This window comes from Bos indicus, chromosome 6, assembly GCF_029378745.1.
Source record: "Bos indicus isolate NIAB-ARS_2022 breed Sahiwal x Tharparkar chromosome 6, NIAB-ARS_B.indTharparkar_mat_pri_1.0, whole genome shotgun sequence".
NCBI lineage: Eukaryota > Metazoa > Chordata > Mammalia > Artiodactyla > Bovidae > Bos > Bos indicus.
In genome coordinates, this window is record NC_091765.1 from 57,656,039 (window position 1) to 57,676,570 (window position 20,532).

The following is a 20,532-nucleotide window of genomic DNA, read 5'->3' on the forward strand; positions in this document are numbered from 1 at the left end:
GTCCACTCCTCATGGCTAAATCAATGTGGGAGAATTAAAAACAGTTCACGGAAGTTATCAGTCATCAACTTCAATAAAAAGGAAGGTGCAGACACATATCTAAGCTCTTATTTGTAGAAGGGCAAAGGAGGGGGCTGCAGACACATATGTACTTTTTAAAAAAATTATTTACATATTTACTTGGCTGCACTGGGTCTCAGTTGTGGTGTGTGGGCTTCTCTCTAGTTGCCTGGTGGGGCATGTGCAATCTTAGTTCCCCAACCAGGGATTGAATCCACATCCCCTGCACTGGCAGGTGGATTCTTAACCACTAGACCATCAGTGATGTCCTGACACATATATGTGCTGTATAAGCAGGTACACGCATAGCCTAATCCTGAAAGGATATTGAGGACACGACAACCGCGGTCCCCTCTTGGGAAAAAGACTGGGAAATGATGTGTGTGTGGTAGGGGGTGAAAGGGTGTAGACAGGATAAAGTCTTGGTTTTTCAAAGACATTTTTCACTCCACAACTTCTTAATGCTATTTGAATATTATATTGCGTGCATGTCTCAATTTTCCATTTTTAAAAGTGATTCCATTTCAAACACTTGTAATATCCAGGCCCTCAGAAGCAGTGAAGAGGTTGAACTATCAGGAAGTCCAAGCTCAGGCTCTGGAATGAACCATCCCTGATAACCTTGAACAACGTCCATAATGTCCTGCTGCTGCTGCTGCTAAGTCGCTTCAGTAGTGTCCAACTCTGTGCGACCCCATAGACGGCAGCCCACCAGGCTCCACAGTCCCTGGGATTCTCCAGGCAAGAACACTGGAGTGGCTTGCCATTTCCTTCTCCAATGCATGAAAGTGAAAAGTGAAAGTGAAGTCGCTCAGTCATGTCCGACTCTTAGCGACCCCATGGACTGCAGCCCACCAGGCTCCTCCATCCATAGGATTTTCCAGGCAAGAGTACTGGAGTGGGGTGCCATTGCCTTCTCCCCATAATGTCCTAGGGCCTCTTTATTCTTAAACGAGGGGACGGGAACATGGGGAGAAAAAATTACTATGAAAACTAGCAGGAGTTCCATGACAGCATGGCCCACGTCTGTCCCTTTTCCACACTGTTGCATTCCTAAGGCCTGGAACATAGCAGGGCCTCAATAAATACTTTTAAAAGACAAAACTGTACTGGAACTGACCTGAATTAGCCATCACAGCTCCTCTGAGATCTCAAAGCCTATGATCTCAGTCTACTTGTAAGAAAACAGAATAGCTCACAAATTTGGACTGATCCAGACACAGCTCTAACAGCCAAAAGACTTGAGGTGGTCCCCATAGGAGACGGAGCCTAGGGAAAGTTGATGATGTTGAAATGATCACCACTGTGAATTACAGGGCTACACTGAATGAGGATTGTTTTCTCTGTTGAAGCAAAGCTCCCTTGAACTTCAAAGCCACATTGGAGCATATTGGCCCCAATGTGTGGATTTTTTCCCACCTAAGCCCTCTGCCTACCTAGCTCAGGGATCTGGGAAAAATTCATCCCACTGAGCCTGGCTCTTCAACTACAAAGTGCAGAGATGACCACCCATAACCCATCAGGTTGCATTCAAATGTCTATCCCCCACTCAGCTCTTCTCATCTGCCTGGTTCTACAGGCCTGTGTTTTGCACAGGCAGTGAGCAGTCAAGGACAGACGTTAACCTCCCTCCACTTTCATATTTAAGATGGACTCAGTGGGATTGGTCTTTCATATAAGGACAACACAAGCATCAAAGAAAGTACTGCTTTTACTCTTTAGAAATGTATTCCGCCATTTCTAAATCAGCCAGGTGGTCCTATCCATGGCTATTGGAGTGCAGTTTCTGTCTATAAATGTCAAGGAACCAACTGAAGGGGTTTCCATCAAATCTGAGATCCTTTGGCTTTAAAAAAAACATATGTATTTTGCCCTGAAAAAAAATATAAGCTATAGAGAAAAAAATTAACTCATGGTACCTATAGTTTCTCAGGCTCCCAGGTGGTAAAGAATCCGCCTGCCAGTGCAGAAGACATAAGAGATGTGGGTTCAATCCCTGGGTCAGGAAGATCCCCTGGAAGGGGCAGGGCAACCCACTCCAGTATTCTTGCCTGGAGAATCCCATGGACAGCGGAGCCTGGTGGGCTATAGTCCATGGGGTCGCAAAAAGTCAGATATGACTCAGCAACTTTCACTGCACTGCCTGTCATAAGAGTTCAAAAGCAAAACAGAGAAAAGCATGCTTCCCTCACTGTTAAAGTAGGAAATGAAAGCCCTGAAGGTCAGGAGAGCTGACCTTGTGCCTGGCCGTGGTCCTGAAGAGGAAGGGAGCATCATCCCTCAGATAGTCTTGGCAAAAAGGAGACTTTTATCCCTGAGCAGAGCCCCAGCCATGCAGCAGCACAGTTAAGTGCAGATAATTCAGTCCACACTACCTCTTCATATAACCCCTCCTCCGATCTAATAAAAAAAATTTAAGCTACAACACTTTTCAATTGCCTTGTTACTAATTCTGATTCCACCTCTAGTAAGAGAGGCATGGTTATTTCTAAGCCCCTCTTAACACAAACAAGAAAATAGCCCAAATTCCTAAGGGACTTGCCAAGTATCTATTTCTGAGATGTCATCAGAGTCCAAAGCCCTAATGTTCTTAAGAAGTAAAAAGGGAGTCACAGTATCCAAAAGTGATGCTTGAGGAATGAGCTAATGAATCACGAAGACCCCTGCGAGTGGGCTGGAAATTACTGATAATAGTGAATAGTGAGTTAGTTAATACTAACTCTGTGCCAAGGCCTGACTTAAGAACTGTACATATACAGTATGTCATTCATGTCCAACACCCCACCCCACACCACTTTAAAGATGAAGAACTGAGGATTGGCAGGGTTAAGTAACTTGCTGAAAACAATTGGTAGTTAGGGGCACAGTTAAAATTAAACCTAAGCAGTTTAGGGACTTCACAAGAATCCATCTGCCAATGCAGAGGACGCAGGTTCAATCCCTGGTCTGGGCAGTAGGATCCTACGTGTCTTGGGACAGCTCAGCCCATGCCCTGCCACTGCTGAAGCCCTCGAACCCTAGAGCCAGTGCTCTCCAACAAGAGAAGCCACTGCAATGAAAAGCCGGGCTCACTGCAACTAGAGAAAGCCCGCGTGCTGCAACATAGCGCCTGTGCACAGCGCAGCCAAAAATAAAATAAAATAATTAAAAAATAAAAATAAAAGAATTTAAAGCTTAAAAAAAAGGAATTCTTAAAACAAACAACGCCCCCCCCCCGCCCCCCAACCTCAGGAAAACCTAAGCAGTTTAAAACTCAGCTGTGCTTTCTATTTTTTCTCTTGGCAGCACCTCTCGGCTTGTGAGATCCCCTTAGGTCCCCAACCAGGGATCGAACATGGGCCCTCAGCAATGAGATTGTGATGTCCTAACCACTGGACTAGCAGGAAATTCTTAAAACTCAGCCTTTAATTAGTAAGCTAAAGGATTGAAATAAGAATTAATAGAATAGCTCCAATAACAAAAAAACTTGAAACAAAAAGATATCTAATATGATTTTTGTTTTCATAAAAAACATTGTTCTATAAGCTTACCAAATCAATGTCTTCAATAAGGTACTACCATAAGTTGGAAAAAAAAAGAGGGGGGCAGATACTTCAGAAACATGTGCTGGAGAATGCTTACCACAGCATCACTTTTAAAAAGCAAAAGACCAATGATAATGAAGACAAAGCAGTGGCATTTGGAGGCTGAAAGCAATTTGATTTATTTAACTTTGAAGAACAAAAGCTTATTCTTCTAAGAAGAAATAAAAACACATTTTCTGTGGAAAAAAGAAACCATTTTAACTGCATTGCCAAAATAAATCAGGCAGAGGGCAAATCAGATCCAGCTACAAAACAGAACTCAGGCCAAGGAAACAGGGGGGAAAAAATGCCAAACAGCAGATTTTAGTTTTTAAAAATAGAAGGAAAATGCCAAAAAAAATTACTTTAAAAGAAAAAATAAAAAGAGAAGGAGAGGGAGAGAAATCCTAAATCCAGTTTGCAGTATCAGCCACTGTATTTTTTTTTTTTTTTTTTTAAGAAGGAATCCTCACCACCGGGTAGATGTGCATTTGATTCAAATATTTGAATCAGTCTTGCATTAAAACAGTAGCCCTGGGTGGCTCCGATGGTAAAGAATCTGCCTGCAATATGGGAGACCTGGGTTCGATCCCTGGGTTGAGACGATCCCTTGAAGAAGGAAATGACAACCCACTCCAGTTTAAAACAAGGCATTTCAGTAAAATAGCATGGCCAAAAAATCAAAAGGTAAACAAAAATGTTTTTCAGAAAAAAATACAACTCTAAAAACTGTATCAGACAGTGTAAAGATACATAACACTCCTGTCTTACTGTATTAGCTACATTCCACTGCAGATCTTTTGATTCGGCTCAGAACCAGCTCAGAACTCTGCCATCTGGGTCCAGAAGGAAAAACTTCCAGACTTCTCTAGTTGGAAATCAAGTCCTATTAAATAGCCATCTCTTGGAGGATGAGAAATAATAAGAAACCAAGCAAGAAAAATTTTCATGAATACACAAATATTTTTAAGTGTCAATGAATACTGCCTTCCCTCCATTCTTTGAGTCCATTCTCTGTTGGGCTCACCAGACATCCTTACTCAGCAAGTCCCAATCCCAGTAGACTCTAATCCTAGGACCTGATTTTCCCAGACCTGGCTGAGTGGTGACGCTGGGACTCCAGGAGCCAGACTGCCCGGGTTGGACTCTAAACTCTACCACATTCTTACTTCTAACTTGAAACAAGTCGCTTCAACTCTCTGTGCTTAACCTGGTACCTCCCTACTACTCCTTCCAAAGCATGCCAGGTACACAGTAGATACTCCACACACAGCACGTATTATAAATAAATTAGTCCCATGGGCATTCATGATCCTATTCTCTCTACTTTTGAGTCTCTTTGACATTTTCCAAAATAAATATTTTTTTATTCCAAAATTAATTAAAAAGTTGAAGGCTCAGAAAACACACCCCTTTCTAAGGTCACTCATGTGCTTGTTGATCCTCTGGCCAGCACAACACCACCGAGAGCCAACAACATGCCAGACGCTCTCCTGGCACTTGTACTCAATTGATGAATTCAATATCCTATTTCACATTCAAGAAAACCAAGAGTAAAATCAGTTAAGGACAATTTCCAAGCAGCAAAGCTAGGATGAAAGCCCAGGTCTCCTAATCAAATCCAATGCTCTTTCACAAAATCCTGGGAGATGATTGGATGCTTTGCAGAGAGTATCAAATTTTAAACCAGTGAGATGTGGTCACAATTTCGGGTGACTGGATCAAATCCAGATACAGACAGAATTTGGACCAAGAACACTAGTTGAGCAAGCCTAATTCTTTTAACCTTCCCAGATCCTGAGTGCCTCTCTCTGGGCAGTAGTGGCCAAAACCAGCCATGGCACATTAGCAAGGCTCTAATCCTGCTGGGCCAGACCAAGGATCACCTTGCACTTCCTGCCTGAGGGCGAACAGTGTCTTCTTACCCACGGTCTGCTCCATCCCTCAACACACTGCCAGGTTGATGACTCATCTGCAGAACTGTCATTACAACTCATGCTTTCTTTGCAGCTGAACTGGCTGGCCTTCCTCACCGTAGACTTGAATAGCCACATACTTCTCTTCCCAAAAGGCAAGCCCTCGTGCTTTCAGTCAGAATGTTTCCCTAATTGACCAAAACCACTCAGAACTCCAGTTCTAACATCTGAGTACCATCTACTCTGTCGGTAACACTTTCTGCAACGATGGAAATGCCATGGAAGTTGTCCAACATGGCACACCCTAGCCATCTATGGCTACTGAACACTTAAAATGTGACTAGTGCAACTGTAGAACTAAATGTTTTATTTTAATTAATTTAAATTTAAGTAGCCATAGATGACCAGTGACTACCATATTAGACCACCAGGTTCTAGATCATTGGTGGAAATGTTCTACATTCGTGGGTCTTCAGCTGCCCCTTCATGAGCACCCCAGGATGGCAGAAGAGTGTGGCTAGTCTTAGAGTCACAGACCTTGGTTCAAATCAGCTCCTCCTTCCAGCTGTGTGACCCACACCATGTATATAATTTATCCTTTCCATGCACTGATTTCCTCATCTATAAAGCAGGGATAAAAGTATTCATCCCATTAGGAAATGTTTATAATAGTGACATGTGAGATATATCTCACTACAACATCCAGAAGACTAGAACTCTGAACTGACATCAGTTGCTTTTATTATTATCTTCATCATCCACTTCCTTTTCCTAAATACTGGTTCCCTTCCCAAGGCCAGAGTAACTGACTAAAAAGGAACTCTGCTTTTTAAGAAAGCCCCTATTGGGCTTCTCAACTCATGGGGAGGGGCCAGATCTTCCCAAGGGCAAGACAGCAAGAGTTAGTGCTGCACCTCAAGAAACAAGAAAAAAGTCAAATAAATAACCTAACTCTACACCTAAAGCAACTAGAAAAGGAAGAAATGAAGAACCCCAGGGTTAGTAGAAGGAAAGAAATCTTAAAAATTAGAGCAGAAATAAATGCAAAAGAAAAAAAAGAGACCATAGCAAAAATCAACAAAACCAAAAGCTGGTTCTTTGAAAGGATAAATAAAATTGACAAACCATTAGCCAGACTCATCAAGAAACAAAGGGAGAAAAATCAAATCCATAAAATTAGAAACGAAAATGGAGAGATCACAACAGACAACACAGAAATACAAAGGATCATAAGAGACTACTATCAACAATTATATGCCAATAAAATGGACAACGTGGAAGAAATGGACAAATTCTTAGAAAAGTACAACTTTCCAAAACTCGACCAGGAAGAAATAGAAAATCTTAACAGACCCATCACAGCACAGAAATTGAAACTGTAATCAAAAATCTTCCAGCAAACAAAAGCCCAGGTCCAGATGGCTTCACAGCTGAATTCTACCAAAAATTTAGAGAAGAGCTAACACCTATCCTGCTCAAACTCTTCCAAAAAATTGCAGAGGAAGGTAAACTTCCAAACTCATTCTATGAGGCCACCATCACCCTAATACCAAAACCTGACAAAGATCCCACAAAAAAAGAAAACTACAGGCCAATATCACTGATGAACATAGATGCAAAAATCCTTAACAAAATTCTAGCAATCAGAATCCAACAACACATTAAAAAGATCATACACCATGACCAAGTGGGCTTTATCCCAGGGATGCAAGGATTCTTCAATATCTGCAAATCAATCAATGTAATACACCACATTAACAAATTGAAAAATAAAAACCATATGATTATCTCAATAGATGCAGAGAAAGCCTTTGACAAAATTCAACATCCATTTATGATAAAAACTCTCCAGAAAGCAGGAATAGAAGGAACATACCTCAACATAATAAAAGCTATATATGACAAACCCACAGCAAACATTATCCTCAATGGTGAAAAATTGAAAGCATTTCCTCTAAAGTCAGGAACAAGACAAGGGTGCCCACTTTCACCATTATTATTCAACATAGTTTTGGAAGTTTTGGCCACAGCAATCAGAGCAGAAAAAGAAATAAAAGGAATCCAAATTGGAAAAGAAGAAGTAAAACTCTCACTATTTGCAGATGACATGATCCTCTACATAGAAAACCCTAAAGACTCCACCAGAAAATTACTAGAAATAATCAATGACTATAGTAAAGTTGCAGGATATAAAATCAACACACAGAAATCCCTTGCATTCCTATACACTAATAATGAGAAAACAGAAAGAGAAATTAAGGAAACAATTCCATTCACCATTACAACGGAAAGAATAAAATACTTAGGAATATATCTACCTAAAGAAACTAAAGACCTATATATAGAAAACTATAAAACACTGGTGAAAGAAATCAAAGAGGACACTAATAGATGGAGAAATATACCATGTTCATGGATTGGAAGAATCAATATAGTGAAAATGAGTATACTACCCAAAGCAATTTATAGATTCAATGCAATCCCTATCAAGCTACCAACAGTATTCTTCACAGAGCTAGAACAAATAATTTCACAATTTGTATGGAAATACAAAAAACCTCAAATAGCCAAAGCGATCTTGAGAAAGAAGAATGGAACTGGAGGAGTCAACCTACCTGACTTCAGGCTCTACTACAAAGCCACAGTTATCAAGACAGTATGGTACTGGCACAAAGACAGAAATATAGATCAATGGAACAAAATAGAAAGCCCAGAGATAAATCCACGCACATATGGACACCTTATCTTTGACAAAGGAGGCAAGAATATACAATGGATTAAAGACAATCTCTTTAACAAGTGGTGCTGGGAAATCTGGTCAACCACTTGTAAAAGAATGAAACTAGAACACTTTCTAACACCATACACAAAAATAAACTCAAAATGGATTAAAGATCTCAACGTAAGACCAGAAACTATAAAACTCCTAGAGGAGAACATAGGCAAAACACTCTCCGACATACATCACAGCAGGATCCTCTATGACCCACCTCCCAGAATATTGGAAATAAAAGCAAAAATAAACAAATGGGACCTAATTAACCTTAAAAGCTTCTGCACATCAAAGGAAACGATTAGCAAGGCGAAAAGACAGCCTTCAGAATGGGAGAAAATAATAGCAAATGAAGCAACTGACAAACAACTAATCTCAAAAATATACAAGCAACTCCTACAGCTCAACTCCAGAAAAATAAATGACCCAATCAAAAAATGGGCCAAAGAACTAAATAGACATTTCTCCAAAGAAGACATACAGATGGCTAACAAACACATGAAAAGATGCTCAACATCACTCATTATCAGAGAAATGCAAATCAAAACCACTATGAGGTACCATTTCACGCCAGTCAGAATGGATGCGATCCAAAAGTCTACAAATAATAAATGCTGGAGAGGGTGTGGAGAAAAGGGAACCCTCTTACACTGTTGGTGGGAATGCAAACTAGTACAGCCACTATGGAGAACAGTGTGGAGATTCCTTAAAAAACTGGAAATAGAACTGCCTTATGATCCAGCAATCCCACTGCTGGGCATACACACTGAGGAAACCAGAAGGGAAAGACACACGTGTACCCCACTGTTCATCGCAGCACTGTTTATAATAGCCAGGACATGGAAGCAACCTAGATGTCCATCAGCAGATGAATGGATAAGAAAGCTGTGGTACATATACACAATGGAGTATTACTCAGCCATTAAAAAGAATACATTTGAATCAGTTCTAATGAGGTGGATGAAACTGGAGCCTATTACACAGAGTGAAGTAAGCCAGAAGGAAAAACACCAATACAGTATACTAACGCATATATATGGAATTTAGAAAGATGGTAACCATAACCCTGTGTACGAGACAGCAAAAGAGACACTGATGTATAGAACAGTCTTATGGACTCTGTGGGAGAGGGAGAGGGTGGGAAGATTTGGGAGAATGGCATTGAAACATGTAAAATATCATGTAAGAAACGAGTTGCCAGTCCAGGTTCGATGCAAGATACTGGATGCTTGGGGCTAGTGCACTGGGATGACCCAGAGGGATGGTATGGGGAGGGAGGAGGGAGGAGGGTTCAGGATGGGGAACACATGTATACCTGTGGCGGATTCATTTTGGTATTTGGCAAAACTAATATAATTATGTAAAGTTTAAAAATAAAATAAAATTAAAAAAAAAAAAAAAGAGTTAGTGCTGGAAAGCTATGAGAACCCCTATGTCTTATGGAATTCAGGAACACAGTTCCTCCAGATAACTTCTGGATCATCCCCAACCCCTCTGAGCCTGGGCAGGTTATCAGAGAAGCTCCATTCAAAAGCCACTTCTCCCCCGACGCAGCCACACTGACCACAAGTGAATTCACTTATAATAATTAGTAGCACTGACTGAGCATTTCCTATCTGCCAGGCCCTGGGCTTCCTGCGTTATTTCCCTCATATCTTACTGCCATCCTTCCAGGCAGGCAGTATTATTTTTATTTCCCAGTGAGGAAAGTAGGCACAAAAAGCCCAAGCACCTTGCCCAGGTCCCAGCGCTAGTGAGTGGTAAATGGGGACTTGAACCTGGCAGCCTGACTCAAAGGTTCAGGCTCTACCTTGCTATTTCCCTGTACCTTCTAGGACCCTGCCTCCCCCTCCCTTTGTAAGTGGAACCTCTCCTGCCTTAACACTCAGGCTCTGATGGTTCCACTGAAGACTCTGGAGCTGGTCACTCCCTTCCTTTTATATCTAATAAATAACATGAAAGGGATGGGCAGGACTCAAGCCAGAACAGAAAGCAAACAGGAAGATAAAAGCTAAGCCAATATCAAATTAGCAGAGGTTTTTTTAAAGTAATATCTTCTAAAGTTAAAACAGCCAAACTAAGAAGCATTCGCTTTCGCTTTTAAATTGCTTCAAAATATCTGATGGAAAGAGTAATATTTCTACTAGGGATATTTTAGAACTGTGATGCATCAAAGAAAACTAGTTTCTCAAAGAAAAAAGGATTGCTTTGCTTGCTCCAGTCTTTATCAAATCACTGTTAACCTAGAAGTGACGACAAGATTATGTGTCATTTGGCCTGAATGGTTTTTAAAAGGATTTTTACCAAGCTGCCAACATTTAAAAGTCTGTGGTGATTTCACATGTAAAAACCCTTAGATTTCCATCTTTTTTTTGCAAAGGTATAGCCACACTAAGTGCCTCCTGTCTCATGGGCATGCAAACCCTATAGATGGGGCATGTGATCTCTAGTTTACCACAATCTCCACCACTCCACATTGCCTCATAAGAAATCCTCCTCATCACCACGTAGGCCAAGCCTCTAGAGGCACCTGTGTTGATAGGCTCTTCACACAAAGCTATGGGCAGACAAGAGATGGTGTTCTGTCCCCTAGAGCCCTACCTGCTCCACTCCTATGTCCTTCCCGAGTCACTCTCATGTCACCATAGACCCCAGGGATGCTCTTCAGCACCTTCTCCCCACCATGTACCACCCCACCCCCATGCCGCCACATCTACAACTTACCTGCTACTCTGAGTCACTTTGCTGTCTCTTCACAGGCGTCACCGGCACCTCCCCATTGACACTGTCGGTCCCACTAACTGACATCAAACTTCTCCGCTCCTTCTGATTGGACTTGGGTTCCACTTTTGTAACTCTAAACCTGAGCGGGTGGAGCAGGGGGAAGAGGAGATGTGATGGGTTTTGCTTTTCCACTGAACAAGAACCATGAATGAACTAAAAATCCACCTGGAGGATCCCAAAACAAACACAGTCAAAAGTTAGGACAGCAGTGAAAATCACCACATTCACATGTGCACACTACTATATATAATAAAATGACCAACAAGAGCCTCCTATATAGCAGAGGGAACTATACTCAATATTTTGTAACAACCTATAAGGGAAAAGAATCTGAAAAAGAATATATATATGTGTGTGTGTATGTAATAAAAACCAAATCACTGCTGTACACCTGAAACTAACATGACATTTTAAATCAACTATACCTCAATCAAAAAAAAAAAATTTTTTTAAAAGAAAAGAAATTCACCATATACAACAGGAGGGACCATCCCACAGAGCAAGGCTCCCCATCCCCGGCCAAACCTCCCAGCTACTGTTCACTCAACGCATCAGAGATTCTGCGACACAGTTTATAGAGCATGTGCAAATGCACTAAGAAACAAGGGCACTCAAATATGAAACAGCCTCAGAGCTGTGGTTTCTAACAAGGACCTGAGCATTTACATCAGTTGTTTTAACCACAGAGACTGGATAAAAGCCTGACTAGTATGTACATCAGATGTTCACTAGGCAGTTGCCTTCCTCAAAATTTTCCCGGCAGAATGTCTATCTCTACACACAGGCACGCATACACACACATGGCCCCAGTCACACGTTTAACCAGAATCAGTCAGAGGCAGGGTTTTTGTGTATGCTTGGGTTTTGTCTGTTTTGTTTTTTGTTTTTTTTTAAAGCAAATTTGGGCTTTCATTAAGAGTTAAGGAATTTGAGAGAAATTTTTCTCAAGAATTAAAAGAGAAGGAAAATTTATTCAACTGGAATACTTTTCTCATCTATCACCATCAATACCCTTAAGTCTTTTCTAAGTCTCTAGTCCTGGTCTTCATTTCCCTCATAACCATCTAAAATAAATTCTCCTTCTTTGTCCAAAATGAGCTCACCGACCAGAATGGGGAGGGAGATGCTGCAGAAGTGAAGGGAGGATGAGGAAAAAAGCTGTCACCACAAACCTAGGTAGTCAAGCTCTAAGACTCTCTTGAAGCAACATATGCTGAAACACAGCCTGTGCTCATTCAACATTCATAGTATTTATTCTGTTAATACCTCCAAGACACAGAGTTGGATGTGGGGCACTTTTTTTTATTGGAGTATAATTACTTTACAGTGTTTGTGCTAGGATCTGGGGCATTTAAAAAAGCCATGTTGAATCCGAGTAGAAAGTTTCAGCAGATTTTTTTTTAAAGCAAACAAAATACACTTTGTCCAAACAACTTGCAGGTTCTCACCCCACTCCACATTCATAAGTTCCCATGACTCTGTTCTGAATAAAACAGCATGGTCACGAGTTGCACTGTTTTGCTATAAGTGGCAAAGAGCCATGCAGTCTTCTCTTTGTTGCCTGTGCAACACATGGTAAAACTCAGTGAAATTCAAATAATAAATAATAATAACAGATACCAATTCCTTATTTCTAATTTTTATTTTATATTGTAGCATAGCTGATTAACAATGTTGTGTTAGTTTCAGGTGTACAGCAGAGTGGTTCCGTTATACATACACATGTGTCCATTCTTCAAACTCTTTTCCCACTTGGGTTACTACATATTACTAAGCAGAGTTCCCCATGCTGTACAGTAGGTCCTTCTGTGCCAACAATTCTTGAGTGTATAATAATCGACAAAAACTGAATTAAGATCTTTGCATGAGTCACCTTATTTAGTCTTCACAGCCACCCAGTGAGGTGTCATTCCCATTTTATAGAGGGGGATACTGAGGCACAGAGAGAAGGAACAGTTTGTAGTGGTGCCAGGACTCAAATGAGGGCAATTTGGTGAGTCTAGGCTACTCTTCCTCGAGTTATCAGCAGAGAAGCAGGACCATATAGGCAGCACTGTCAGAGTTTGCTCAGGGCTTCCCCAGTCTGGCTCCAGCATGCTTACTCTCCACCACTACTCTCTACTGCCTTCACCCAAGCAGCATTAGCCATGCAGTTCCTGTGGGACTCTCAAAATCAACCAAAAATGCTGTGTGTGTGTGTGCTTAGTCACTTAGTCATGTCTGATTCTTTGCGACCCCGTCGATTGCAGCCCGCCAGGCTCCTCTGTCCATGGGGATTCTACAGGCAAGAATACTGGAGCAGGTTGCCATGCCCTCCTCCAGGGCATCTTCCCAGCCCAGGGGTCAAATCCAGGTCTCCCGCATTACGGGCAGATTCTTTACCTTCTGAGCCACCAGGGAAGCTCACTACGTAACATCAAATTACTACCCTGGTTGTTCAGACCGTAAAGAAACTGCCTGCAATGCGGGAGACCTGCATTCCCTCCCTGGGTCAGGAAGATCCCCTGGAGAAGGGAATGGCAACCCACTCCAGTATTCTTGCCTGGGAAATCCCATGGACAGAGGCACATGACGGGCTGTAGTCCATGAGGTCACAAAGAGTCAAACACAACTACGTGACTAACACACACACATCATCAAATTGATTCACCACCCCCAAAGACCTCCGCATCACATGTAGGTCACCAGCAAATGGAAGTTTCAGACTGGGGAACCAGGGCACAGAGGAGACGGACTAAAGAAAGCAGTCCCAGGAACCCACATGATCTTACACGGCAGACACTGGACCAGCTCCTTCTCTTTCCTTCTTCCCAGCACAGGGCTGGATGACATTTCCTACCCCCCTGGGCATTAGGTGTGGCCGAGTGATTGAATGCCAGCCAGAGGAATGTGAGCAAGAATGAAATGTGCCACTTCAGGACCATCCCATTAAAACCTTTTGTGAACAATCCTCCGAGGACTTTCTCCTGCTAGCAAACCTGGCAGAGGCACAAGACGGAAAGGACCTGGGGCTGTGGATGACTGCTCCAAGAGCCACCACCAACCTGGTCTCCACAAGTGACATGAACTGCTGTAGAGAGTGGAGATTCTTTATCTATTAGAGAAAGTGTGATGCTGTCACTTGACCAGGCCAAGGGCTGCACAGAGAGCTGATAAAACATTAGTTCTGGGTGTGTCTGAGGGCATTTGCAGAAGGCTTTTGCAGAAGATAATAGCATTTGAATTGGTGGATTGAGTAAAGATCATCTTCCCCGATGCAAATAAGAATCATCCAAACCCTCAAAGGCCTGAATACAACAAAATGGCAGAGGAAGACTGAATTTGCTGTTTTTCCTTGAGCTGACACCTCACTCTTCTTTTGCCATCAGACATGAGCATTCCGGGTTCCTAGGCCTTCAGACTGGTGCCAGGACTAACACCATTGGCTTGCCTGGTTCTCAGACCTTTGGGCTTGGACTGAATTACCACCAGCTCTTCTGGTTCTCCAGATTGCAGACAGAAGGTTGTGGGGCTTCTTGGCCTCCGTGATCATGTGAGCTAATTCCCATAATAAATCTCTTCTCATACGTATGTATGTGTGTGTGCATATATATAATATGGTGGAGGTGGTTTAGTCACTAAAGTCATGTTCAACTCTTGGCAACACCATGGATTACAGCCTGCCAGACTCCTCTACCCATGGGATTTCCCAGGCAAGAATACTGGAGTGGGTTGCCATTTCCTCCTCCAGGGGATCTTTCTGATCCAGTAATCAAACCCACATCTCCTACACTGGCAGGCAGATTCTTTACCTGAGCCACCAGGAAGCATAATATAGAATCTTATCGATTGTGTATATATATGCATGCAGCTCAGTTGCTTCAGTTGTGTCCAACTCTTTGCAACCCTATGGACTGTAGCCTGCCAGACTCCCCTGTCTGTGGGATTCTCCAGGCAAGAATACTGGAGTAGGTTGCCCTGCCCTGAGCCAGGGGACTTTCCCGACCCAGGGATTGAACCCATGTCTCTTAAATCTCCTGCATTGGCAAGTGGGTTCTTTACCACTAGCGCCACTCTGGGAAGCGCACACACACACACACACACACACAATACATACAGAATCTTACTGATTCCTGGAAAATCCTAATACAGCAAGTAATTAATTTATCGCCCTAATCAATACATCTCACATCTGATCTCACAATAACCACCTCTTAGAATTCTTCTTCTGTTGGAAAAATGCAGGACTCAAGACTAGAAAATATCAAAGAAGCCAAGAGACAGGACCAAGCCAGGCTCAGGAGAATACACGCTATGTTTAATAGGTGTACAAATCCACACGGCAGAGCAACCATGTCACACAAACCCCAAGCATCCCAGGACTCACCTGCCCACAGAGAGGACGGTGACCTCTCCTTGGCGCCTCGGGCGGCCCTCTTTGGACTTGTTGGTGGGTTTTATGAAGTGCCACCGCTTGTGCCTACACCGATGACACACGTCCCGCTCGACAGGACCCCCCACTGTGTGCAGATGGTGGCCGCAGATATGCTTCCCTGGGGTGACCCCTGGTGACAAGGGCCCGGGGCTCACCGGCGGGCTCCCAGGAGTGCTGGGCGTCACTGGGCTAAGATAGGAAGAAAAAAAGGAAGAGGTTACTTAAAAGAAATAGCTACACCATTTGCTCCCTCTGCAATGAAAGAAGTTTAAATCAAAAGGAAAAATACCTCTTCCAATTATACAAATGGGCTTTGTGGACTGATCTCAGGCAGCAGGTACTCAGCTTTTGAGACTATACAATGACAGCTCATTGTGAACAGTAATGATGTGATTTATCACTTCTAGTTAACTGGTTGGAAATAAACCACTGCTTTTAATGACGATGCACTGCTTATCTTTGAAGTACGAGGTTTCTTTTCTTGTATGGCTGATCTCCCTTCTCATACAATCTAATTTCATGCAAACTAATTTCTCATACTTACCCAAATGCCTCCTAGATCTCTAAGCAAAGAAAGGCCCTGAATATATATACACTGGAGGAAAGAAAAACTTAAATTCCAATCCAATCATTAGATGACTTAGGAAGGAATATTTGATCCAGTCTGACTATTGGGTCAAAGGAAGAAGGCTTTTAGGCCAAGATATCAAAAGTGACACTCAAAAGAGATGTTGATAATAATAATAATAAAAACCTAACAGCATTCTAAGCATTCGATCTTTACAAAACCTCTAAATCGGAATTATTTATAAAACAAGGACACTGAGCCTCAGAGCAGTTAAGCAACTTGCTCAAAGTCACACAGTGATGGCTCTGAGATCCAAATCTAGAAAGACTAAATCTGAAACCATGATCTTAACCATCATGCTACAGTACTTCAGAAACAGGGGAGACTACTTTGACAACCTAGAAGAAACCCAGCCAGGCCATCCAAAGTATAAAAAGCACAAGTCTAAAGGTTAGATGCTGGCTGCTTTCAAAAGGCATGTTTCAGGCTTCTGGTCCTCTAGAAAAGGAGGAGTTAAGACAGGACAGGGCTGGCCTGACCAGGAATCTGCACTCTGATGTGGAATAGGTGGGTGTGAGTGTGGGTGTGGGCCAGTCAGCATGTCACAGCAGAGCCTGACGCCTGAGACCAGGCCAAGAGTCCCAAAGGCACATGGAGGTCTCATGATATATCAACCAGCCTTCATGCTACAGATAACCAGCCCACCTGTCCACTTCAAAAGGAGCACGCATAATTGAAGAGAAAGTCTCAAAGACCCCAAACAGCCAAAAGTTTCCTGGCTTTCGTTAAGCATACTTTTTACGTTGTTAAAATAAAAACACACAGCTGCAGCTTTCTGGGGTAAAACAATGTTAATATCACATATTAGGAGGTTGAATTGTAAGTTTAACAACATTCATTCAAGAAACATTTATCAAAAGAAAAAAAAATGAAACAATTATCTATATGTGCTGTGCACAAAATCCAATGATGGGGACTTTAGGATGCTCTAAGATGACTGAGGTGACATGGTCCTTAGATGAGGAACCTGTGGTCAGGGCTGGAATGTGGGGGGACCCACAGCCCATGAGTCTCCATGAACTACACCACCAGGGCTCCCAACACTGGCCCTCCTGAACTGAGTCACCTCACTGAAACGCGGGTCTAACGTGGCCAGTTTCACAAACATGTATGAAACAGCTAAGATGTGCTGTGTGCACAACCTACAGAGTAAGCAGAAAAAGGTCCAAACCCCTTGCAGAAAAAGGTTCAAACCCCTGGCGAGGTCACTCAGACCCAATTTGCTTCCTTGGTCCTTCTTGCTTCTGTCCACAGCACATCCTCAGGCCACCCTAGACTGAAACTTCCCAGGGCATCCCACACTTTCACTCTCCTGGGCCTTTTGTCCTGAGCTTTGTCTCCCCACAAGCTTCCCCTACTTCTTGTTTCTACTCCCCATTAGACTGAGTCCTCCTTGGCAAGGATGTATGAAGGCCCAGCTCCAGCATCATGCCCAGCACACAGCAGGCACTCAATAAATGCTCTCTGAAGCATGAAAGACTACACAGAAATATAGTTGCCTGTGATTATGACCAACTGTGAAGCTCAACAACCATAATCAAAAACAAACATCCATACCCTAATACAAAAATAGAACTTAGCTGCTGCTGCTGCTGCTAAGTCAGTCGTGTCCGACTCTGTGTGACCCCATGGACAGCAGCCCACCAGGCTCCCCCGTCCCTGGGAATCTCCAGGCAAGAACATTGGAGTGAGGTGCCATTGCCTTCTCCAATAGAACTTAGCAGGTGCTCCCAAACCAGCCCAGTTTTTCATTTAAGCATAACTAATTGTTCATGGAGGTCTTCAGCGCCCGAGATAGTCTGTATTTCTTATGATGTTCCAGTTAGGTTGGTGTGGCGGTTACCCTCAGTTTATAGATAATGGAATTTGAGCTCAGAGTGGTCAGTTAACTTACCCAAGAAGAGGGGAGCCATAAGTGGCACAGGGAAGACAATTCAGGTGCCCAGTTCCAGGGCTTCCTCCTCCCATCATGGTTCACTAACCCAGCAGTTCTCAACCAGGGGCGACTTCACCCCCAGGGGACACGGACAATGTCAGGAGACATTGTGGGATGTCACACCGCAGGAGAAAGGGACCATGGCATCCATGCACTGGAGGTCAGGAATGCTGTTAAACTTCCTACAAGGCAAAGGACAGTTCCCCACAGCAAAGAATTCTCTGGCTCACGTGTCAATAAGGACAAAGTAGAGAAACCTGCTCCAGCAGATAATTGAAAACAAAAGCCTCATAAAGTCAGGGGGAAAGCACTCACCTTTCAGGATCACACACGCTGTTATCTTCTACCATTGCTGCTAAAATGTCAACATTTGCTAAAAAAAAAAAAAAAAAAAATTAAAATGGAATGAATTAGATGAGTGATCATAGAATTAGCATATCAGAAAAACTGGTGGAAAAACACCTAATTGAATTTCTTCAATTCACAGATGAGGCCTTGGGGCCCTGGAGAAGGCAGGGCCTTTCCCAAGGAAAGTCCAGATATGGCTCCATCTGCAGATAATTTTCAACTCACAGGAAGTTAGTGAGAGTGACAGAGGATCTATGCAAGGGAAAGCAGATCTACCACAAAGCTCTGCTTCCTATACATCATCAGCAATATAACACAGAAATTTCTTTCTCCTCTTCTCAAACCAAAGGGAAACTCAATTTAACTCACTCTGCTAAATATGTCATGAAATGCATGACCCGAGACCTATATTCTAATAACTTACATGTGTTCAAATAATTAGCCCTAAATTCTGGATACCCCATGCAATATCAAGTCTATGGGCTTCCCCGATGGCTCAGTGGTAAATAATCCGCCTGCAGCACACACAAGAGACTCAGGTTTGATCCCTGGATCAGGAAGATCTCCTGGAGGAGGAAATGGCAACCCACTCCAGTACTCTTACCTGGAAAAACCCAAGGATGGAGGAGCTTGTGGGGCTATAGTTCATGGGGTCGCAAAGAGTCTGATCTTTGGACATGCCTGATCAGAGCACAGTAACAGCATCAAGTCTATCCCACACAGCACTGGGGATGAGAAAGGGTTAGTTTTTCAGGTGGGCCATTTGGTTTAGCTCTGCTTAAGGACCATACAAGACCTTAACTCTAGCCAGGTATCTTAAAATTTCAAATGCTGGTCAGGGTCAGATGCATGAGTGCTAAGTCACTTCAGTTGTGTCCGACTCTGTGCAACCCTATGGACTGTAGTCTGCCAGGCTCCTCTGTCTGTGGGGATTATCCAGGCAATAATACTAGGGAGGTGTTGTGCCCTCCTCCAGGGAATCTTCCTGACCCAGGACTGAACCCCAGGTTTCTTATATCTCCTGCATTGGGAGGCAGGTCCTTTATCACTAGGGCTTACATAGGAAGTTCACTGGTTACACACATCAGTTATCTAATATGGACTGAGTTAAATTAGACTTCTAATGTTAATTTTTAAAAAAAAATCCAAATTTGTAGGTGGAACCTAGGCTGTCAACTAAAGCAAACTGAATCTCAGCTTCTTGGGCGCCCACCCCGCCACTGTACACAGACACACATGTTACTTCATTTTTTGTAGGGTGTCAAGTCTTAAGAATAAAAGATGGAACTGAATGGTCAAGTTCCTCTTGGGTATCTCCTGGCAAGGCCAGATGTTGTGACTGACTCCTGACCCCTTTCCATTGATTTTTTAAAAAATGTTTATTTATTTTTGGCTATGCTGGGTCTTCGTTGCTCCCTGGGCTTTTTCTCTAGTTGTGGCAAGCAGGGGCCACTCTCTAGTTGCAGTGCACGGGCTTCTCGCCGCAGTGGGTTCTCTTGTGCAGCACAGGCTCCAGGCACATGGGCTCCAGTAGTTGTAGCTCCCAGTCTCTAGTGCACAGGCTTGTAGTTGTGCCACACCGGCTTAGCTGCTCCATGGCATGTGGGATCTTCCCGGATCAGGGATCAAACCCATGTCTCCTGCATTGGCAGGCAGACTCTTTAACACTGAGCCACCAGGGGAACCTCTCCATTGATTTTTAAAGTGCTGTTCTCAATACTAACCACAACAAGTTCTCTAGACATAAAACAATTTTTTAAAAAGTCACTATTTACCATGTGAGCTAACACCAACATTTAATATTCAACAATCTCGAAATTCCAAGAGAAGGAAAATTAACTCCAGTTTCAACACTGCTGCTTTTAAGTCAACAGCTAAAGATGGATCTAGTGTTCTGCAACTTTTTTTCATGACTGCTCCACCCAGAAGCTTTTTTTTTTCGACATTTTTTCCTAATTCATCCTCCCATAAAACTATAATACTGAAGATAAACAATTGTTTATGTATTATATGCATATCTGTGTTTTACATATAAAATAGTAAGGGATTTTTTGCCCCCACAATCCAATATTATCCCCTTCACAACCCTTGCAAATGCATAGAATTTTTG

The 20,532-nt window shown here is 42.8% G+C and overlaps 1 protein-coding gene across 1 annotated transcript in view; it reads right to left on the reverse strand.

Annotated features, from left to right (window-relative positions):
• Positions 1-20,532, reverse strand: part of RELL1 (RELT like 1) — an 80,278-nt gene that overhangs the window by 8,418 nt on the left and 51,328 nt on the right. Inside the window, exons 4-6 of the mRNA XM_070791276.1 lie at positions 18,390-18,447; positions 15,463-15,699; positions 11,037-11,175 (exon numbers count right to left, since the gene is read on the reverse strand). Of these exons, the coding sequence (XP_070647377.1) occupies positions 11,040-11,175; positions 15,463-15,699; positions 18,390-18,447 (431 nt within the window). The 3' untranslated portion in view covers positions 11,037-11,039. The remainder of the gene's footprint in view (positions 1-11,036; positions 11,176-15,462; positions 15,700-18,389; positions 18,448-20,532) is intronic.